The 20,748-nt window shown below is 44.7% G+C and overlaps 1 protein-coding gene across 1 annotated transcript in view; it reads left to right on the top strand.

The window, feature by feature from the left end:
- Positions 1-1,571: 1,571 nt before the first annotated feature.
- Gli3 (GLI family zinc finger 3) overlaps positions 1,572-20,748 on the top strand; it is a 270,292-nt gene continuing 251,115 nt past the window's right edge. The window contains exons 1-2 of the mRNA XM_041630870.1: positions 1,572-1,951; positions 15,012-15,176. Of these exons, the coding sequence (XP_041486804.1) occupies positions 15,053-15,176 (124 nt within the window). The 5' untranslated portion in view covers positions 1,572-1,951; positions 15,012-15,052. The remainder of the gene's footprint in view (positions 1,952-15,011; positions 15,177-20,748) is intronic.

Genomic DNA, 20,748 nt, shown 5'->3' with positions numbered 1-20,748 from the left:
GCCTGAGCCCAGTTATTGAGGTAAGAGTCAGGGCTACCTCTGTTTTATGAGATTCCTGCACTTAGAGGGAAAGGTGTCGTCCCCTGCTCTTTTTTTTTCTTCTTGTTTTAAAGAGTGTTTCAATGGAGAGAAAGCTTAAAAATGGCTAAGAAGTGTCTGGAGCGCCACTTTATTCCCACTGTTTCTGCCCTGAAAGCTTAAGTCAGTCTTTGCTTTTGTCTTTGTGATAAGCAACAAGTTCCCGGAAACAAATAACGAATACCGTTGTCAATTCCCTTAAAAAATTCTTCAGTTGAGCATACGAATCTCAAAATATTCTTTAAATTATAATAGCTATTCATCCACCCACTCTGTGCCTTCAAGACAGCCGCCACGAAGCACAGAAAGCACCAAGGCACTCTGGCTGGGGAGATGGGCCGACTGCTCTCCGGGATTCTGGAATGTCTCTCGGGTTTTCTTCTTTCTTCCTCCCCCTTGACATCCTCCCTTTCAAGTTACAAGTTGGGGTGAGTACCTTGAAGGGGAGAGAGACAGATGAGTGTGGACCGGCCAGTTGAAGAATGGCAAAGCATTTTGAAGTAATATGGGCCCCGAAAAGAAATCAAGGACAGGCATTCGGCATCTTAAGGAACAGCACCCCGTTCAAGTCCAGACTTCCAGATCGGGTCTTTGTGTCCTTTGCAAAGTGGCCCATGGGGCTGTGTGGTGAGACTTCCCACTTCCCAAATGCAGATGAATGCAACGGGTAGGAAAGTCCTGAACTTTCAAAAGCATCATCCCGCGAGAGGAAGTTTCAGGCTTGGCCCAGGGAAAAGTACCAGGAGGTGTGCGGGGGTGGGGCAGTGGTGATCTGAGAGGTCTCCAGAGAAGGAAGGGGAGTCCAAGCCGAGAGCCGGGAAAGCCAAGAGAGAAGGCATGGGCGCAGCGCCGGGCAGCGCGCGATCCCCGGCTTCTCGGCTGCGCGGGAGCGCAGGCCCGGAGGGCTCGGGTGACATCACCCGCGGGCCCCTTCCTCCTGCCGGGTGGGTGGGGCCTGGCGCGCCGCGCGGGCGCGGGGTCAAGGAGGGGGAAGAGGAGGAGCAGGCCTGGATGTGTCTGTGTGAGGACCCGGGAGGGGCGGAGGCGGTGGAGCGCGTGGCTCCCGGCTGCCCGCGCCAGCCCTGCCCGGCCCGACGCGCGGCCTCAGTGGCGCCCGCAGCGCAGCGCACTGGGATCCGCGCGCCGAGCAGGACCCCCCCGGGCGCGGCCTGGAAGGAGCGGGAAAGCAAAGTAAGGCGAGCAGCACTCCCAAGTTTTTTTTCCCCCCAACTTCGCCCCCTGCAGCGGTGGCGACGTCCCGCTGCTCGGCGCGTCCCCAGCGCTCCCCGGAGTGGCGGAAATTAGAGGGACGGGCGGGGGTGGGGCGCGCGAGGGAAGAAGGAGCGGGGAAAGAGTGGAGAGTCTGGCCACATCTGTGAAAACTTGGGGAAGGAGGGCGGGGAGGAGGAGGAGCGCCGGAGCGCGCCGAGGGGAGCGCGAAGGCCGCGCGCAGCGGAGCTCAACTTTTGCTAGCCGGCCGCTCGGCCTGGACGGGCCCTGGTCGCTGAAAGTCGACTTGACGGTCGGGGGGCTCCTTTCTTTTCTCTTTCTCCTCCCACCCGCGTTTGAACCAAATCAGAACTGTCACTCAGGGCCGGTGACTCAGAGGGATCAGATTACAGGATCCCTGAAACTGATGCGCGGGCTGCAGCGGCGGGAGGGAGCGGACTGGGCCGCGCCGCCGGCGCCCGCACACTCTCCCGCCCGTCCGCCGCTCCCCGCCGCGCCCGCTCGCCCCACCGCCCGTCCGCGCTCCACCATGCCCGCCGCGGCCGCACAGTGCGACCAGCCGGGCCATCCACGGTAGCCCGAGCCGCCCGCCGCTCCGCCGGCGCGGGTCTGTGGATTTGGGACCTGACAGCCACAGCCGCAGGTACGTCCCGCCCGAAAGTTCTTTGTTTTGCGGGCCCCGCAGCCCGCCCTGTTGAGCCGCCGCGCGGCGTCGGAGCAGCATCCGTGCGTTCGCGCCTTCCCGCGCTCTCAGGCTCCGGACTCTGCGCTCCCGAGATGGACTGCAGTCCTCCGGCCCCAGGGCGCGTGGACCAAGTTCGCGGCTGCGGAGTCCGCGCCTACTCCTCGCCAAGGGCTGCACGGAGCTGGGGCCGCCCGGAGCTGCGGCTGGTCCTCGCTCCGCGACGATCCGCAGCTCCGCTGGCGCGCACCTCCTGGGGATGCGCGGGGCCGCTGCTGCCCGCCTCGCCCGGGTCCCGCCTTCACTTCTGTGGGTGGGGGTGCGGGGTGATCGGATGGAGGGCGCGCCTCCGCTGTGGGAGAGGAAAAGTGAAAGTTGTACCATCTGTGGGCGATTTGGAATTCTGTCTGTTCCTTTCCAGAGGTAGGGCAGAACGAAAGAAAAGAGAAAGAAAGAAAAGTAGCCGTGGCCCCTTGGCGGCGGTCACTTAGGAGGCTGAATTTGCACAGAGAAGAGTTGGGTATAGATCACTCTACTGTGCTTGGGACACTTAGTTTGTGGAGTTGCAACGGGGCCTGAGGATGTGGACTTAATATTGATTCTAAACTTGAAATGTTGGTGAAGCGACTTCTCAGCAGATGGCCACATGCCCTCACACTCGGCCTGGCCTGTGCTTGCTATCCTTCGGTGAACTTGGTATCCTTCGGTGAACTTTGTGCCTGTGTCCCGGAGTGCATCTTTTTGAGTACCACGCCATCCCCCAGGCTTTAATAGCTGTGTGTAAAGGCCACTTTAGGGAAGTTTGCTGCACCGCGTTTACACCCCCCCCCCAAACCCCAACTTGGTTGTAGACTGCGAGATAGATTCTGGCCTCGGGTACAGTGCTCGTGGCCCTTTGCCAGTTTATATGTACATATATTTATGTAAAACATTTTCTCCCAGCTCTGTGCCAGCTGTTCCACATTTTCCAGCTGCCACTTCAGTTTGAAATGATGGACTGTCGTCCTCAAGTAAAAGAACCCTTTAGTTCGAGGTATGGAGGGCCGGCCGCTGTGCAAATACAGGGGCAGAGCCATTAGCCCTGCTGGTATTATTAGTTCCAAAAAACGCCCCGTGCCCTTCTTTTCCTCCCCTTCTCCTCAATTACAGCTTTCCACAGCCCAGTAGTTCACTGCTGAATATTCAAGTTATTAGCCCTCCTTTTTTTTCTAAATGACTTTGTGCAGAACTTGGGTGAGGCTATCATTTCTTCTTCTTCTTCTTCTTCTTCTTCTTCTTCTTCTTCTTCTTTTCTTCTTCTTCTGTTTTTTAAGATTCCTGAAATATGTGTCTGGTGGAAATAACTTCTAGAAAAAGAGTCGCAGCTTGAGTTCATTGGGCACTGCTGGGGGAAGGGCGGCTGTGCCCTGCCATCTGAAATCATCTCATTTTAGTCTGTTTAAGGGGAAACCCTTCCTGCATTCTCCTCATGTCACAAGCTTGTGCTGTTTGATGTCTTCACGAGTTACAGGCTGAATTCTTCAAGAACTGGCCTAAAGTATTAATTTTGAGTATTTATGTAATTGCTCTGTAATTTGAATAGGTGCCTTATTGATTGATTCCCGTAATTATTTCATTTGGGTTTTAAATTAAAAATTAATAATAGTCTGACAGTTTCTTAATTACACGTGTCAAGATTATTTTGAAGCAGGAAAATGCTATGTTTTAAAATAGTGAAATAACCTCAGAATCACTTCATTTTTCTAAGGCAGTGCAGTATTTCGGTTGAGAGGATACAGGAAAGCGGTGCTGGTTGGTTTTAACAATGTAAACCATGCAGAGTGTCTACAGAATTTGTTTATCTTAGGAAATATTGGCCTTAACAATCTGGTCCACAAGCTCTGTGGCCAGCGAGATTATAGTCAGACCTTAAAACAAACACGAAATAACATTTAAATGAGCTGAAATTGCATATTTATACAGAGCAGAGAGTTTATTTTACACTAAAAGCTATTTAATTAGAAACCCTCCGCCTAAGGGGAGATCCTTTCAGGGTATGAAATTCTTAAAGTCAGCCCAGGGAAGCTTTTGGTTTCAGATGCATGAATAAGTTCAATGTGAGAGGTGTCTAGTGAAATTTCACACAGGCAGAAACACTTTAAAAGATATAGATTGGTTTATTGCTAATAGACCGGCAGGGTTAGCTCGTATGCCTACCAATTCCCCTTGCTTTTTACATGCCTGGTACGCCTTGATTGAACTCTGGTCCACCTACCATTTTTATTGTGTGTCTAATTTGCCAAGGAAGGACCACAGACAAAAATTAGAAAATTCAGCAAGCCCTGACAAAAAATGGCTCTTTTGAGTTATTCCAATACTTAAACTTAATGAAAGAATTGTTAATTTAACAATTGGATTCCAGATCCCAAAAGTTGGACTGTCCTTTGTTTCGAAGCCGGTGAAGTTTTCTTAATTACCTGCGCGCTGGAAGAGTTACAGACTTCCTCTGGGCTTAGCCATTTAGAACGGAGTCCTGTGTAAGGCATGCTGCTTGCTGCCTTCCCCTCCCTGCTTTCTGAGGACAGTTTGGAAGCTTATGAAAGGCAACACGTTCATGACCATTGTTGTGTGCATTCACTTACATGGAGACAGTAATGTTCTAAGAAAGACCAGTCTCGAAGAAGTGAATCTGTGAGTCATGAAATGCTCCAGAAAACCTTAGTCATGGAATGTTAATGCTTTTAGACTATAGTAGATTATCTTAAAAGTCAGACTTCTCTTTTTTTTCTGCAATCGTTGTAAAGCCCTAGCTGAGGAGTTCTTTGAAGGGGGTTTTCGTTCTTCTGGCACTCATATTCTTGTCTTGGTCTGATTTGTTTTGGGAGATTCAGGGAATTTTCTGCCAACTTTTATATTGAGAGGCAATCAAGTTGCTGAAATGGCTACAGGACAAATACATATGTATTTGTTAAACAAAAGATTCTCTAAAATGATTTCAGGCTGTCTTCTCATTGAAGCCTGGGGAGAGTCCGCTGCCCCTCGCTTCCAGTTGTCGTTTTCCTGCGTGGAAACTGATCTGTTCTACTTTCAAAGCAAATAAAGGCAGACAATAAACAACAGCAGGCCGAGTGCTGCTGCAAACTTTCCCGACTACTTTTCAGGGTATTTTTCATCTTTACTTTTATTTGATGGGCCTGTGAAATAGAGCTGTAGACTGGTGAAGACTTTAAATGAAATTTCACACTTTGATGATTTTTTTTTTCAACTTTGATATATTGACAGCAAAAGGGGCTGCAAAGCTTTTATAGAACTTGAGCCGTAATGCCAAGCAGCAGTCAAACGTCTCCATGCATTTGTGTTTAACTGCAGAAGAAAAACATGTCCATGGGCAGTGGAGGTTCTTATCAGCCCCCTAATCCCAGATCCCAGCAAACCTTGAGGGCATGCCTCAGATCTTGCTGAAGTCACTGTGGACTCTCACAGTTTGCAGATTAAATATGCTATGTGTTCCTGGCTCCAGCACCGGTTTTATGAGCTCACTAAGCTTCCTGTCTTAGGATCCTTTTCTTAAGTTTTTAGGGCCTGCTGAAGGCTATGCTGTCTGAAGTAAGTGGTCCCTGTTAATTTAGAGACTCTTTCCATATTTCATCCTCTCTTTAAAAAAATGCCAAATTTATTATTTTTAAACTGAAAAGCTAATTATGTCAGGAAGAGGGAGGAGGGCTGCTGGAAAGAAGCTATGTGTGCAGTGTCTCTATGAGCTCATTTGTTTGCAAACTTGCTGTGTTGTCTCCATTGTCTTACACTTTCCCTCTGCCTAGCCCCTGAGAAGTGGACTTTTTCCATTTGAAATACTAAGAGCATAGTAGTTTTGTGCATGTTTCTCAGCTGCCACTGTGGTGTGTGTGTGTGTGTGTGTGTGTGTGTGTGTGTGCTCGTTTCACCTGGAAGTGTTTCTTGTTCTGGTTGTGTATATTTCAACCCGACAAAATGTCTCAGAAAATCTATAGCTTTTAAAGAAACTGAATGAAAAAGCCATTACATAGTTAATAAGGTGGCACGGGGACATTGAGGCCCCCTCCTGAAAGGCAATACTGTATTGAGTTCCATGTCTGCCTCAGTGGTATCTGTAAGCCATATCCTCTTATATGGTGCGCTAGCGTTTTGTGTACTAGTCATAATTAAAAAAAGAAAATACTTACATCATTGTCCAGCAGCGTGTCATGTCATTCCCGAGAGAACCCAAGCCAATTTTGTGTTTAAAGGTTATTCAATGAATGAAATCGTGAAAGCCCATTTGTCAAAGTACTGCATGGTTTCTGTTCGTTTTCAAGCCCCAAATTCATTGTCTGCCCTAGCCTAGCCATTAGTCATCAGTGTATTAGTGCTGCCTTCAGGCCATGCTGCCCCGCACTTCTTCACACTGTTACAGCTTTGAAAGTGTACTCTGTCGACTTGGAGAATTACTGCTCTGATTTCCGCTTGGCTGCTTTGAGGTAAGTCCCCTCCCTCCCTCCTGGCTGACTATAATCCTTGCTTTCTTTCAAAGCTCCTTTCCAGAGATTTAGAGGAAAACTTTCTTAAGGACTCTGTTGGCATCCTACCACGGGTTTGTTGTGGCATGCACTATACATTTAAATTGTACCTGAAGTAAATTGGATTGGTCGCAGGCCTGAAATAGTTAGAGGGGCTTTGATTTGCTTTGGAGGGGGGGGGGTAGCATAGCAATAACTATACACACCATATTTGTGTATCTGTGTACTTTTTCTGTTCTATTAGTTCAGCAGGAAGGGAGAACTGCAATACATAAGTCCCTGTTACAATAACTTCAAATGTAAAATGTATTTGCTTATTTTGAAAGAGAGGTGTTTTTTTTTTGAAGATTGCATAAAATGCATAACAGGACTCCAGAGTGTTTTATGTTACAGTCATTTTTTTTTTAAAAAAAAAGATGGAAAACTCACCAATTAGGTGAAAGATACGTTCGAATTTTATTAATGAGTGAATGAGGCAGTTAAGCCCTGTTACTGATTACATTTTGTGCTATTTTTTTTAGAAGAATAATTCAGTCCAAAGATGTATTAGTGTGTGGAGAAACCTTATCCAGCAGCTTTGAACTGAAGTCAGAATGACTTGAGATGTATGGGAACCTGGAGTCCACTGGCCAGTCCTGTGGATCAGAGCATGCTACGTCAGGACAAGGCCCGCTCTTTGAGCTGTGAACGCTCCAATAGAATTCCACAGCATAGCATCTCATTGAGGGTGTGTGGAGCAGTGGGTGCAGCTAAGTTGACAGTCTGGTCTATATAAAAGGTGAAGATGGAGTCAGCTGGATACGTTGTTTGAGAAAGAATGTTTACAGGATAAGTGGCCCTTGCTTGGCTAATGAATTGTTGTAAAGTAGGCTCTACATTTGAAAATCCGTAAAGTTGGAAAGTGTGACTTTTAAAATGGAAGGTTCAGATTTGACTAGCAAAACTTTAAAAATTAGGAGAGTGGTATTGAATGAAAACAAGCTGAGTATCTTTAGCTTATCTGTGACTGATTTTAATACCTAAATATTGGTCTCATTAGTGTGATTTAGTAGCCAGTTGTTGGCCTGGTGTGGTAGCTCATGCCTGTAGTGCTAACACTTGGAAGGCCGAAACAGGAGGATTGTCAACAGTTTCGGGTGAGCCTGGTCTTCATAGTCCATTCTACACTGCTAGGCCTACAGTGTGAGAACCTGTTTCAGGCCATGACAACAAGAGAGTCAATTATTACTCATAGACTATGCAACCTGTCTCTTTAAGCTTTATTATGAAGATAGAGAATTCTATGATCAGTAAATTATATAAGTTCTATGAGAATAGAAGTCCTCAGTAAAGTACTCAGGGTTTTCTGATGTATATAAGTGTGGTGGGAAGATTGTTTATGCGAACTTATTAATAGACTGATATAGGTATTCAGATCTCTGGGAGGGAAGGTCTGGATCCAGCTAATGCACAGAAAATTCGGGTGTCAGTTTGCTTCCCATTGCTGCTGCTTCTTTAATGGCATCTGCTGTGCCCCTGAAGCGCCTGACCAAAGCACAGGAGTCCGGTGTGTAAAGAGCTGTGTGGGACTCAGAAGGGTAATGAATACTAAATAGAGATCTCATGCTCCCTTCAAATATTATAAAATTCCTCTGGCAGCTGAGGCAGGAGCTTGTAATCTCTTATATTGACACCAGCAAAGGCAGGAAAAATGTCACTTTGTGATTTTAAATGTAATAACAATTTCTTTCTTGTTGAATAGTCCGTTCAGTGACTGTAGTTAAATATATAAATTTCTTTGTGCAGCCTTGGGTCTTCTGGATCTAGCTCTGTAGACCAGGCTTGCCTTGAACTCACAGAGATCTACCTGCCTCTGACTCTTGCTTGCTGGGACTAAAGGCATGTGCTGCCACCACTACCTGGCTTAAATATAAAAATCTCTTGAAAGTTTTGATGCAGTTAATTTATGAAAACCAAATTCACCAAATCCAGGCAATGATTTCCCTCTTAGATAGATTCAATTTTGGGATGTCTGTCAAAACACTGCTTATCTCCAATGAGAACATCAGACATAGAAGGAAGGAAGACTGAAAATTATAGACAGCAGGCTTATGCATCCCCTGGTTTCCCCAAAGGGCAGCTTGGATAGATTTCAGCTTTCTTATTCACAGAGGAGGTTTTCTGCTCTCTTGACCTTGGGAAAAGTAATCCTATAAAGGTGAAACAATTGTATATTAAAAAAAAATACTGTAGTTAAACATTAGTGAAGATTGCATTAAGAACTTATGTAGTTGGGCTTCCTGGTCTGCAGGAAGGAAGGCAGTAGAGATGGGAAGGGAGGTGAAAGCTGAGACTTCTTGGGAAGTGTTGGTATGTCAGAGAGGTTATGCATAACTAATTGATTTTAAGTTCAGAAAGACGTTTGAACGGGAGAAAACCTCAAGCACATTACAAAGCGCTTACGTTTCTTTTCCATGTGTGCTTGCTCGAGATGGGCTGCAGTCTCCGTGTTTTGTTCCCTGAACCTCAAGACTAGTTTTCACTTACAAAATTGATGAAAAGTTTTAAAATCAGCATTATCTTTGTCTTCATGTTAAGAAAAAATTCTCCTCCTCTTCTCTGAAGGAATTATTTTCTTTAGGAAATGGGTTATTTAATAGCGCCAGGAAGGTATAAATATTAAATAGGATTTTTCCCCCTAAATGGTTGCTTCCTCCATGATGCCCTAGTAGTGGAGGATGAGAGAACCATCACTCTTCGGTGATGGAGTGGAAGACTGCTTTCCAAATCCCTTCTCAGCCTGGCTCAGTGTGGAATTTTGAAACGTTAACGTATGAGGGGACCATTCAGCTTAACAGTGTACATGCAGGTGTGGATAAAAGCCTGACCCCCTGGAGCAGCAGATTCTTGTAATTTCTCACACAGGCCTACACTTGGTGCTGCTCATAGCCTCGCTCTGCTTTCTGGAGGGACTTCTCTTTCTGGTCTCTTAAGAGGGCCTGTAGCTGTCCTAATCTATGAGAAACTGATCAGGTTGTCATCAATCCAGTCTTGAACTTCAGTTGTTTAAAATCTTTAAATGCATTTAGGAGAAAAAGAAAGAGAAAGAAACAGCAGAGTTGTTGCCAAAGTTCAGGTAACCGCTAACAATAAGACCAAGTGGATTAAGGAACTAGGCGTTGGTGGGATGCTTGTGTTCACCCAGAGGGCTGCAGGCCTGTGACTGCAGCAGCTCCATCCCTCCCTGGGTTATAGGATGCTCAGTTGTCACTTTAAACTTCTGCTTGAGTTAGTTAGCACTGGTGCTTTCTTTTGCAGATGTTAGTGTTCAGATTGGAAAGGATTTCTGAATACCTATGGTTTGGAGGTATTAGTGCGGAGACCTGCCAGGGGAGAGGCTGGTCCATGTAGGTTTAAGAATTGGGCTTTAAAAGCCTTCTTTACAGGAAGCTTCTGTGGTGATTAAGGTGGAGCTTGCAGGGCTTCCTGAGAGACAGTGAGTCTATGTGTCTGCCTTGACCATCCAGAGCTCTCACGTCTATTTATGCCAGCTAAGGAAGGGGTCCAACCACAGCCTGCTCAAAGGGATTCCCATAGTAAATGGGCCTGTCTCTCTGAAGAGGATCAGTCACTGGGAGGCAGCCCCTCCTCCCTGACAGTGACTCTCTGCGGGCTTAAGGTGTTTGTGTGAAAGTGCTTTGCAAACGTTGTGGACTCCTCCCCTCCAAAATTCTCTAACTTATTAAATATTGCCTCCACCCCCTTCACTTTTAGAGTGCTTTTAGAGTGCACATGCACTCCAAGTGGCGGACCTGGTGCATGCAGGAAGTTAGTTCCTGTAGGCAAACTGCAAGTAAGGATAGAGGTAGACTTAAAATAGGGTCTGAGATTAATTGTGCTCCAGATTTGGGGACCTGGGAAACTACCTAAGGGTTAGAATAGTTGAATGTAAAAGGGCCTTGGTTGTTTTGCCTCCAGGAAGGAGCTTTTCTCCCCCCCCCCCCCCCCCCCCCCCCCGTTTAACCTGTGAAACTTAAGATCTTAGAAAGCCAATGCTACTTACAGGCTTACTGGGCCACTGGTTGCCCCTACCTCTTTCGCTAGAACTCAGAATCACCCCCCACACACACACACACACATACACAAAGCAGAGAAAGTTAAGTGGTTTGCCTGCAGTCCTGATTGCAGTGTGTCAGGGGGAAAGACTGAAGGGGACAGGCCAGTTGAAACAGGGACACGGCCTCAGGAGGAAAGTCTTGGGATTTCATTCATATCTGAAAAATAGTGGCATGTGTTCTACAGAGGAAAGGATTTGAAGTGAATCGAAATTAATTCCCACCCTCCTTGATTCTTCAGTTACTCCAGGCTCTAAGGAGAGCAATAGGATGATGCTTCAACCTGCCAGGACTTAGCATTCCAGCAGGGGTCAACTCTGGTCTGTGTTTCCAGAACCCTGGTGTCCTGTGAAAGAGCCACCCTGAAGGGGAGAAGCAGTCAATATTTCAACAGTTAGATGGGGTATGGGCATCCCCGGTTTTAAAGCTTTTTCTTTGTGACAAGGATAAAATTGTGTTTTTATCAGTAAAATAAGCTGATATAATTCATGGTGCTATACAGGAAGCAGATGTCTGACTTGGCAAGTTGCCATGTTATAGCCCTGCACCAAGCATTGACTACACTTAAATAATTAGTTGCTAATTAATGAGATCCAAAAATAAGTTGTCAAAATAGAAGAAGGGGTAGACTCTTTAAGTTACCAAGGGCCTAGTTTTTAAGAAATCTATTTCAAACGGGTAGGAATTAGTATTCTCCAAGACCATTAATTAGTAGCTTTCAGGTGGTGCCTCTTGGCCCCTGAGCTCTTCTCTCCTGTGATGAGTTCTGGGAGGGTTATGCATTTTTAAAAATGAAGTTCTTTGCCTTGAGGGGTACCCAACAACCACATAGAATCCAGGTTCACCAAGCAACCTTGGTGACTTGTTTGTTCTTACTGGAACCCTCATCTCTGGATGGAATGCTCTGATCCCTGTGTGTGTTTTGTTTCCTTTCTGCATTTTAAACTTAGTATGCTCCCCCAAATCCAGCTAATAAAACTGTGTAAGTTTTGAAGGAAGTGGTTATGTTGTCTGAAGTGGCCAAAGAGTTGGTAGCTTTGATTTGGGATTCCTGGTAAAATGTTTAGCTTTTATATAATTTGTCAGTTTTCAGTGAATCATTTAGTCTAGAAGACAGCATGTATAGCTAGCTCAAGGATATTTACAGTTCAAGACACAGCAGATTTAGAAGCCATGGAGTTTCTGGTGAGCTTTTATTTATCCAGTAAACATTTCCATGTGGATTAGTTGTTGGGAAGATAGATGCCTTCTCCACATGAAGCTTCCAGTCTGGAGTGGGGAGATGTATGTTCAGCAAAGGCTTCTTCTTTTCTGCACACAGTTCTTTATCATTACAGTTGGAGCTGGGATAGGCGTTCCTAGGCTGTGAATTCAGTGTTCTGGAATACACTCCATTCATTCTGTAGTTAAGACAGATTTTGGTGAAGTCCTCTCGTGGTTACATAGCACTGGACAAAAACAAATGTGCTGAGCAGTTGCTTGGAATCTGTAGTGAGCTTGACAATCAGCGCTCCTTCAATTACAGGATCTCAAGTGCTGTTCTTCATGACAAATGCATTGTGCCAGAAATAGGACTGGAGCATCAGGTCTTTTAGCAAGCCTGTAGCAATATGGGGGCTGATGGCTGATACTAATGGTTACTCAGGGACACTTTTAGCAAGCCTGTAGCAATGTGGGGACTGGTGGCTGATACTAATTGTTACTCAGGGAAACTTTTAGCAAGCTTGTAGCAATGTGGGGACTGATGGCTGGTACAAATGGTTACTATTTAGGGACACTTTTGGAGTAGGTGGTGAGGCTGGGGTTGAATTTTTCTTTCAGTATACTTGATCTTTGTTTTGTTATTTTTTGGAGACAATGTGTTACTATGTAGCCCCAGATGGCTTAGAACTGTATTTGTAGACCAGACTAACCTGGAACTCACAGAAACTCTCCCGCCTCTGCCTCCTAAGTGATGGAATTGAAGTTGGGTGCCATTCTCCCAACTGTGTGATAGACTTCAAAGATGATATTTAAAACTGGGTGTTGTGGTGCAGTTCTGTAATCTGAGGATTAGTCTGAGGGGAGAGGTTGAGGAAGGAGCATTGGAAGTTTGAGTCTAGTCTGGACTGTGTATCGAGACCCCACCTTAAACAAATAAACAAAATTAGTCCAGAGAGAGAATTAGAACTAGTCTGAGTTTGTGGGGTTTTTGTTTGTGTATTTGTTTGTTTTTAATGTGACTGAGCACTTGGAATGAAAGAATGACTAGGGGATGTTGGTTATCTCCTTCCATCCAGAGACCAAACTCAGATTGTTGGGCTTGAAACAGGTCCTTGATGCACTGAGCCATCTCTGGCTCTTTATTTTGAGTTTTTTGTTTGTTTGTTTTTCTGTTTAAAGAGGTACGAGCAAGTATAGAAAATTTCTCTTCTGAGGTTTTTGTCCAGGATTGTGGAAGGGCTTTGGGGGGTTTGTGTTCTCTTGGGAATTAAGTGTATAATTTTGTGCTAAAGGGTGTTTTTAGAAAGAAGGTCTTTGCTATTTGGTTTCCTCTCCAGAACAAAAGCAACAGAGCGCTTCTGTTGGATTCTGTCAACAGAAACTGAGTGCAGGTTGCCCATGATGATGCTGGACAGCTCCTGGGGCATCCTTAGGTAGCCTGTGTGGGTGCTGTCCAGCCCCTTGCTATTTTGGTCTTGTTTTTCATTGTGTTCTCCGAATATACTTCTCAATTCAGAGTGGGTCTTAAGGTTGATAAGTCCGTCTTTTTATTTTTTCTCCTTTTTTAGTCTATAAAACACTTGTGTGTTTTAGAGGGAATGATAATAAATATTCTTGGAAAAGATGGAAGTTACCAGAAGAACTGGTGCCCCAGTATTGTGTGTACTGCCTTTGGTTCTGAAGCCATCATTGCATGGCTTGAGTTCCAGGTTAAGGGGGATATGGTGTACAGTAAAGAACTTACAGCTCCCTTGGAAACCTGAGTTAAAGCTGACTAAGCGTGTACCCTCTGGGGTCTTGACTTTGGCCAGTTAAAAAGCTGTTTGCTTAATTTCACTAGCCACTGTTTTGGTGGAGCAAGCATCGTGGTGCTTGCTGCGTGTGGAAAATAAGCGGGTGACGGGACAGAAGAGTTGCCTCCATGGCTCTTGCCGCCCAGAGTGCTTGAAGAAGGCCTGCCTGAGAGTGGACTTACCATCCTCGTATTCTTTGTAGTTCTGGAACATGACTGTAGAAAAGAACGTGCTAGCGTGAATGTTGATGAACGATTAGTTGGGGCTATCATGGATGAAGCCGATGAAAGGCAGATGAACTGACTTGGCCGGGAGATGAGTTTTCATATTTGTGAGTGATCCCAGCCTTCACTCTCCTCACCTCTTGGCTTTTTGTTGTGGGGTGGAGAGATATTGTCTTGTTCCCTTCGTTTCGGAAGTTAAGCCAAACAAATTAATATTTTCATTTTTGGAGGGGGGTTGCTTCGAGACAGGATTTCTCTCTGTAACAGTGCTAGCTGTCCTGGAACTCACTTTGTAGACTATTTTAGTCTCGAATTTACAGAGATCTGCCTGCCTCTGCCTCTTAAGTGCTGGGATTAAAGATGTGCACTGCCACCACCAGACTAATGTTTTCGTTCTGAGAAAACTTAAAGAGCACAGTTTGCCTGGATGTTTTTAGGTTAAGAAGCACCTTGCAATTCAGGAGTTTTCATGGAAGAAGCAGAAATCATAGTCTAACTCAGTTACAAACTCTGGGGAGGGTTGCTAGGTGATCTTTAAAAACTCTTAATTAGCAGCTGCAAACTTTCTTCTGACTTGGAAGTTCTCTTAGTGTCCCTTCCTATAAAGGCGACTGGCCGCCTGAAGAGAGGTGTGCAGACACGACCTAAGAGTAACATGACACTTGGGCTTTAAACTGTAGACAGTTGAAAATTGAAATTTATATCAGCAGTTCTCAACCTGTGGGTTGCAACCCCTTTGGCAAACGTCTGCCTCCAAAAAACATTTACATTACGATTCATAACAGTAGCAATATTACAGTTATGAAAGTAAATTTATGGTTGGGGTCAGCACAACATGAGGAACTGCTAAAGGTCGCAGGTTAGGAGGATTGAGAACCACTAGATCATTTGATAGCACATGCTCAGAAGGAGCTGAGGAGAAGCGTATATTGTGAGCACCTCTCTTTTCTTTTGCAGACAGCAAAGGCTGGGACCATTAGGAAATATGAAAACTCAACTGCATGCGACTTGAACTGGCTTCTTAATAAAACTACAAAGGATTCTTTTGCCAGAAAAACCTTTGGAGAAATGTCATCAAGGTTTTGCTAAACCTTTAGCCTTTTCTCAGATTGAAGATGCAGAGGGCTTTCGAATAAAGGTTTCTTTCTTGTTCTGCCATTTTGGGAATTTGATGGCCTTTTGGTGTTTTCTAGGCATTCCTTTGAGAAACAAGCTGAAGTAATGAGAAGACATTATGGAGGCCCAGTCCCACAGCTCCACGACCACTGAGAGGAAGAAAGCTGAGAATGCCATCGGGAAGTGCTCCACAAGGACAGATGTCAGCGAGAAGGCCGTGGCCTCCAGTACCACTTCGAATGGTGAGTGACCCCACAGTTCCCAGCAGGCAAGCCACAGGCCTTGCTGTGTTCTCTCATCCCCCAAACTGAGCATCCACAGCTGGGCTAGTGATTGTTCTCTGAGAGCTAAAGGCAGCAAATGGACCAGAGGGTGGTGGATGAGGTGGGCAGGCTGCTCGTTCTCTTCAGAGTGTAATTAGGGATACAAATTGTGATAGGTTGTATATTAAGAGAAGTTCTTGTTTTGGCATTTTCGAAACCATCTTGATTCGTCTGGTAAGAATTCAAAAATGCTTTCCATTTGACATGGAAAGTCTCTGCTAGTCACAATAGAGCAGAGATTGTTAGTTTGTCATAGGAGCTGTCCCACACGAATTTCAAGTTGGCTACTGGAAAGGACATTAACGACCTTAAGGGCCATGAACTTTGTTCTTGGTTTCTGTGAATTTAATGTATTTAACTGTTTTCAGGGATAGCAGAGTCACCATTTATTTTTTACATTTTAAGCAAACTATTGAGAGGCATTTCAGTTCAAGCACGGGCACTGAACATAAAATCCAGCATCCCCCAAGGGGGAAAACCAGGCAGAAGGCTTGCGGTGACATTCTCTTTCTTTCCAGGCTTTCTCACAAGGTAGGCAATTAATGTCCTCGTTTTTGTAGCTTTTGTCATTTCTGCTCTCCTTGGATCATGCTCTGCTTTTCTGTGTGCCCTTAGGAAGACTACATTGGCCAGCCTCCTAGTACTGGTCCTTCATGATACAGCTCACTGATGTGCCTGACCACTCTTCAGTCTCCTCCTTCATGGTTTTATAATTTGTATGTTCCAAGAACATTTTACTAGGTTGAGTGTCTGTCTGTCTGTCTGTCTGTCTGTCTATCTATCTATCTATCTATCTAATCTAATCTATTTTATCTATTTATTTATTTTTTTGTCTTTTCAAGACAAGGTTTCTCTTTGTAGCCCTGACTGTCCTGGAACTCACTCTGTAGACCAACCTGGTCTCTAACTCACAGAGATCTGCCTGCCTCTGCTTCCTGAGTGCTGGGAGTTAAGGCGTGCGGCACAACTGCCCGGCTGACTTATTATTGTTTTAAATGTACAGCTGAAGAGTGAGCGTGATTTAGAAGCTCACTACAGCCCAGAACCTTCAACTCTGAGGACCGGTATTCCTGAGGAGATGGCCGCTGATCTGTGCCCATCCATGTGTGCCCAGCTTGGCTTCAGCTCTACAGCCTTTGATCAGGGTCTTCACACAGCTGTGGACTGTGACATAGCTGGAGGGAGGGAGGTAGGAGGTAGCTGACGGTCAGTCTTGCAAGCCAGGTTTCCATTGATCTCTAGGGAGAGTGTATTTATGTCTAGGTTAAAATAGTGGATTCACTTTACCTGTATGGGTGTGAAAATTTGTCTGTATTGCTTATTTATTTATTTATTTATTTATTTATTTATTTGGTGGCATTTAAACCCAGGGCTGAAGCTTATTTAGTAGAGCCAGAATATTTGTCTCTTGTTTTCCAGTGTTACAGAAAACACTTTGTACTTAAAAAACATGCTATCTTGATTTCTTTATTTTTCTAGAGTTTTTCAAAAATGGGGCTCATTTTTTTTTTATGAGTAGAAGCAGCATATAAAGTGCTGTTTATTTGGTGGTTTTAATACTAACGGTGTAAGAATAAACACGGTCTCTATTAAGCTTCATGAAACACCACCATGTGAGTGAGGATGCGAGTATTTAGAAGAACATTTGGGTATTTCTGGGTGCAAAGCCAGTGCAGGTTGGTGGAGGGTGTCAATACACCACGTGGAGGGTTAGAAGCCATTGTCCTGTCTTCGAGTCCCCAGCAGAGATTCCCCAGTAGTCTCTTTTGTGGGGAAGATGCTGTTGCCTCTGTGATCCTGGGGGTTCTCCATTGTTGCTCAGCGTCTTTGACCACAGGTTCCCCTCATAACCATGTCCAAGGTGACTGGAACATTAGTAACGTGAGCCCAGTGGTGATCTGGAGGCCTAGAGCCAAAACTAGTCAGAGGAAGGACAGTCTTAATGCCAGTCCTGTACTTGGCATAATCGCAGACCTGTTTGCTAAGCCACACGCACTTCTGCCTTCCTAACCTGATCCACTCTGTGCCCTTGAGGCCCACAACCTGTCTAAACGCGCCTAAGTCCTGTCCCACATAGAAGTAAATACTCATTGGTCACATTTGCGGGGCACATGTCTGAGTGGGATCTGTCCCAGAGTGGTTTTCCAATATTCCTGTTCTAAGGAATTCACTGCTTCTCCTTTGGGGGATAATAGGAAACTCCGGAGAAACAAAAGGAAAAAACAGAAATGTTATTTCCAAAACATGGATTTCCACTTTCCAGATGATTGCAGGGAATTAAGCTTCCTTCCCTTCCAGCTCTACCTTGTGCAGATGAGTGTCCTGACTTTAGTCCTGTGCTGCTTGAGTTAGAGCTTTTGTCAGGACCTCCGTGTGTGAGGCCTGTACCAGGCAATGTTGTGCCTGTTGTCTGTCTACTCATCAGTGTGTCCCTCCCCCTACCCATTTCCCTGCAGAGAGTCTCAAAGTGCTCGGTACCCACTCTGAGGTCATTCACAGAAGCTGAGATGCCACAGTAGGAGCGCCGTGATTATGCCTATATCCAGTTGCTTAGGCTTTCTTTACAATTGCTCTGACACTGAGCTAGTAACTGGGCAGTTAAAGGATTTAGTTCAGATATGTATGAACCAAATGAATGTAAAGTGTGTATTTTCAATTCCTCCCATTTCTTGATTAAAAGTAAATAAACAAAAAAAGTTTTGTTACTGGTGAAGTTATTTGTTAAATTGACTTAATTAACTTTTCCAGTCATTATGTGGTATAATTTGTTCTTGATTGTGAACATCCCAGCCAAACCACGCACATTCCACTGCGTGTCCTTACAGATCTGTTTTCTTGCTTTTCTCAGTTGAGTATCTGCTCCTAGAATTTCGTTTAATCATACACAGACACACAGCCAAAATGCATGGCTCAGAAACCTCGAATAGCATTGTAAATAAACATTTGCTACATGAGGCTGAAATTTAGAATCACATGAGTGGAGGACGGCTCTAAATCTTCCGCAGGGGAAAGAACCAGGCCAAACCTGATCTCTGTAGCATTTCAGGGTCCACATGTGCACGCTAAGCCTCCACTGGTCTTCATGTAGGAACCACATCGTGCACAGAGCTTTCTGTGTGCGTGCTTCAGCCTTCAGCATGAAGTGCTCTTCATGGAATGGAAATGACACAGGAGATGGTGTTTAGTTTTCGGATTCTTTTTTTTTTAAAGTATAGTTGTGGCTTAAGAGATCATACTTGACATCTCACAGGATGGCTTTCATATATATGAGTGTACATTTAGATATTAGGCCTCATATTGACTTGAGAATGTCCAAGTCTGCTAATAAGGTAAACTGTAGGTCAGTGCTTTCATGTCTCTGCTTTGGCATGATTCCTTACTTGCTAAGCTAGCTACACTACACATTGTGTTTTCTAAGTAATGAGTTTTAAATACACATTTCTTCTGCTTTACATGTTCTAATTAGCCTATAAAACTTTTCTCTGTGACTTGAATATTTAATTTGAAGTGTTTTGCCTCATTTTTGGCCCATGAGGTTCCCCCCCCCCCCAGTAGTCCCTCAATAGTTCTTTCTTATTAGCCTGTTACTCTGCTTCAAGAAACTATGGTAGCACCCACCTTTAATTTCCGCACTCAGGAGTAGGGGTTAACTTTGTGAGTTAGAGGCTAGCATGATTTACATAGTGAGTTTCAGGCCATGTCTCAAGAAGGAGGGTGGTAAACTTATCATAAATGATCCGGGCTGTGGTTTTGAGGTTTTGGTAATTACTGAGATATTTTTTTTTATAAGTTGACAGAAAGCAGAAATTCATCCAATTGTAATGAGGTGGGAAACCAAAACTGATAGATTGATAGGCCATTCTCTGTGCATTTTTTTTTTTTTGGCCTTTTGCTTAAAAGTCTTTTGAGGTTTGTGCTTTTTAACTGTCCAGTACATACCTGTTAAAGTATGTGACATTCACTAGACTTGTGACTAGGACTACATAGTGTTAATGTATGTGATATCCATTGGCTTTGCCACTAGGATTGAGATGGCTTCTACTTTTGTTGAAAGCTTGAATTGACGTTCACTGTTGCTCCCCAGCCGACACTCCTATGACCCTGACCTTTTATCAGTGTTAAGTGTCTGCTTAGAAGTAGGTGGGTAATTTACTCCAGATAGACCTTAGGTTTTATATTTCTTTACGTTTTATATTTCTTTACGTTTCTTGGCTTTCCATTTTCTTGGCACGTGTAAGATGGATGGGAGGGTCTTTCGAGTGCACTACATTTTACATTATAGGGTTTTTACGAGGAAATGCAGGGTTTTGGATCTGAAAGCTTGGGTTGAGTTTTGGTGATGCCAAGTACTAGTTGTATGAGTGGGTGATTAAGTCTCTTAGTGTCTTGATGTCCTCATTTACTTAACAAGGCAATAATTACATCTGCTTTTCCAGGACTTATCTGGAGACGTTCTCTCCTTCCATCATGCTGGCCCCAGGGATTAAACTCAGTTCATTAGGCTTGGCAGCAAGTGTCTTGTCTGCCCGTTGAGCCACTTCACTTACCTAGGTTTTCAGATGAAAAGGAAAATGTTTGACAAAAGTAGTGATGAACTTGCTGGGTCCAAGATGTTTTGTCCATCGCAGATCTACCCAAGCCTGCTCATCTTGAGAAGGATGGATAAACAAAGTAAAAGGGAAACCAAGGTTTTTAGCCTGTTTCTGAAAGCCTCCTTTACTCAGAACAGATTGGAGATAATGGTTTTATGAGAACATAATTTTTAAAGAAAATTTACTTAGATTTCTTAACGTGCTTGTGTCCATTTCTCCCCATTGTTTTCTGGGGTGAGGCACCCCTTTTTGAATGTTATGTCTGCTTGCAGTGTGGCTAGTGCGTATTAATTACATTTTATTTATTCTACTTGAAGAATGTGTTTTCCCCCAAACCCAGTTACCTAGTGATGATTTATCTTCTCTTAAGCACTCTGTCTTGGGCTTCAAACCCACTTATCTATCCCTGAGCTTCCCTTTTTGGTTAACTGCATTGTCTTTACTGCAGTCATCCAGGCTTGAAACCTCACTGTCTCCTTCTGACTCCCTTCTAGGCTTAGGCTCCTGTTAGGTTTCCTTCTGGTCATCCACCCATACTTTCCCGCAGCCCATCACGCCATAGCAATTCCTGTGGCCTTCCGCTCGTCACCTTGAGTTTCTCATGCTTGGCACTTGCTCCTGCCAGGTTAACAGTGTATGATGCTTGCTCTTAAAGTTCCCGTTCTGGAATCTTCTGTGACTCACAGCTGCCTACAGGATGAAGCCCAGAGCCATTCACTTAACATGTAGATATCTTCTGAAATCTGACGCCAGCCTGCAGACTCTGCTCTGCTCATTGATTACATGCAAGGGCTCTTTGCTTTGCTCACATACTTCTCCACAGACTGAGCATTTTGCTAATATCACCATACGTTTGCTGTCAGCTCTTCTCAAATGTATGTCCTCAGTTTCTCGCATAT

This window comes from Microtus oregoni, unplaced genomic scaffold, assembly GCF_018167655.1.
Source record: "Microtus oregoni isolate MIOR12 unplaced genomic scaffold, Mior012 000035F_ref0000213, whole genome shotgun sequence".
NCBI classification, from domain to species: Eukaryota; Metazoa; Chordata; class Mammalia; order Rodentia; family Cricetidae; genus Microtus; species Microtus oregoni.
The sequence above is the reverse complement of the archived record's forward strand: the minus strand, read 5'-3'. Positions and strand labels throughout refer to the sequence as shown.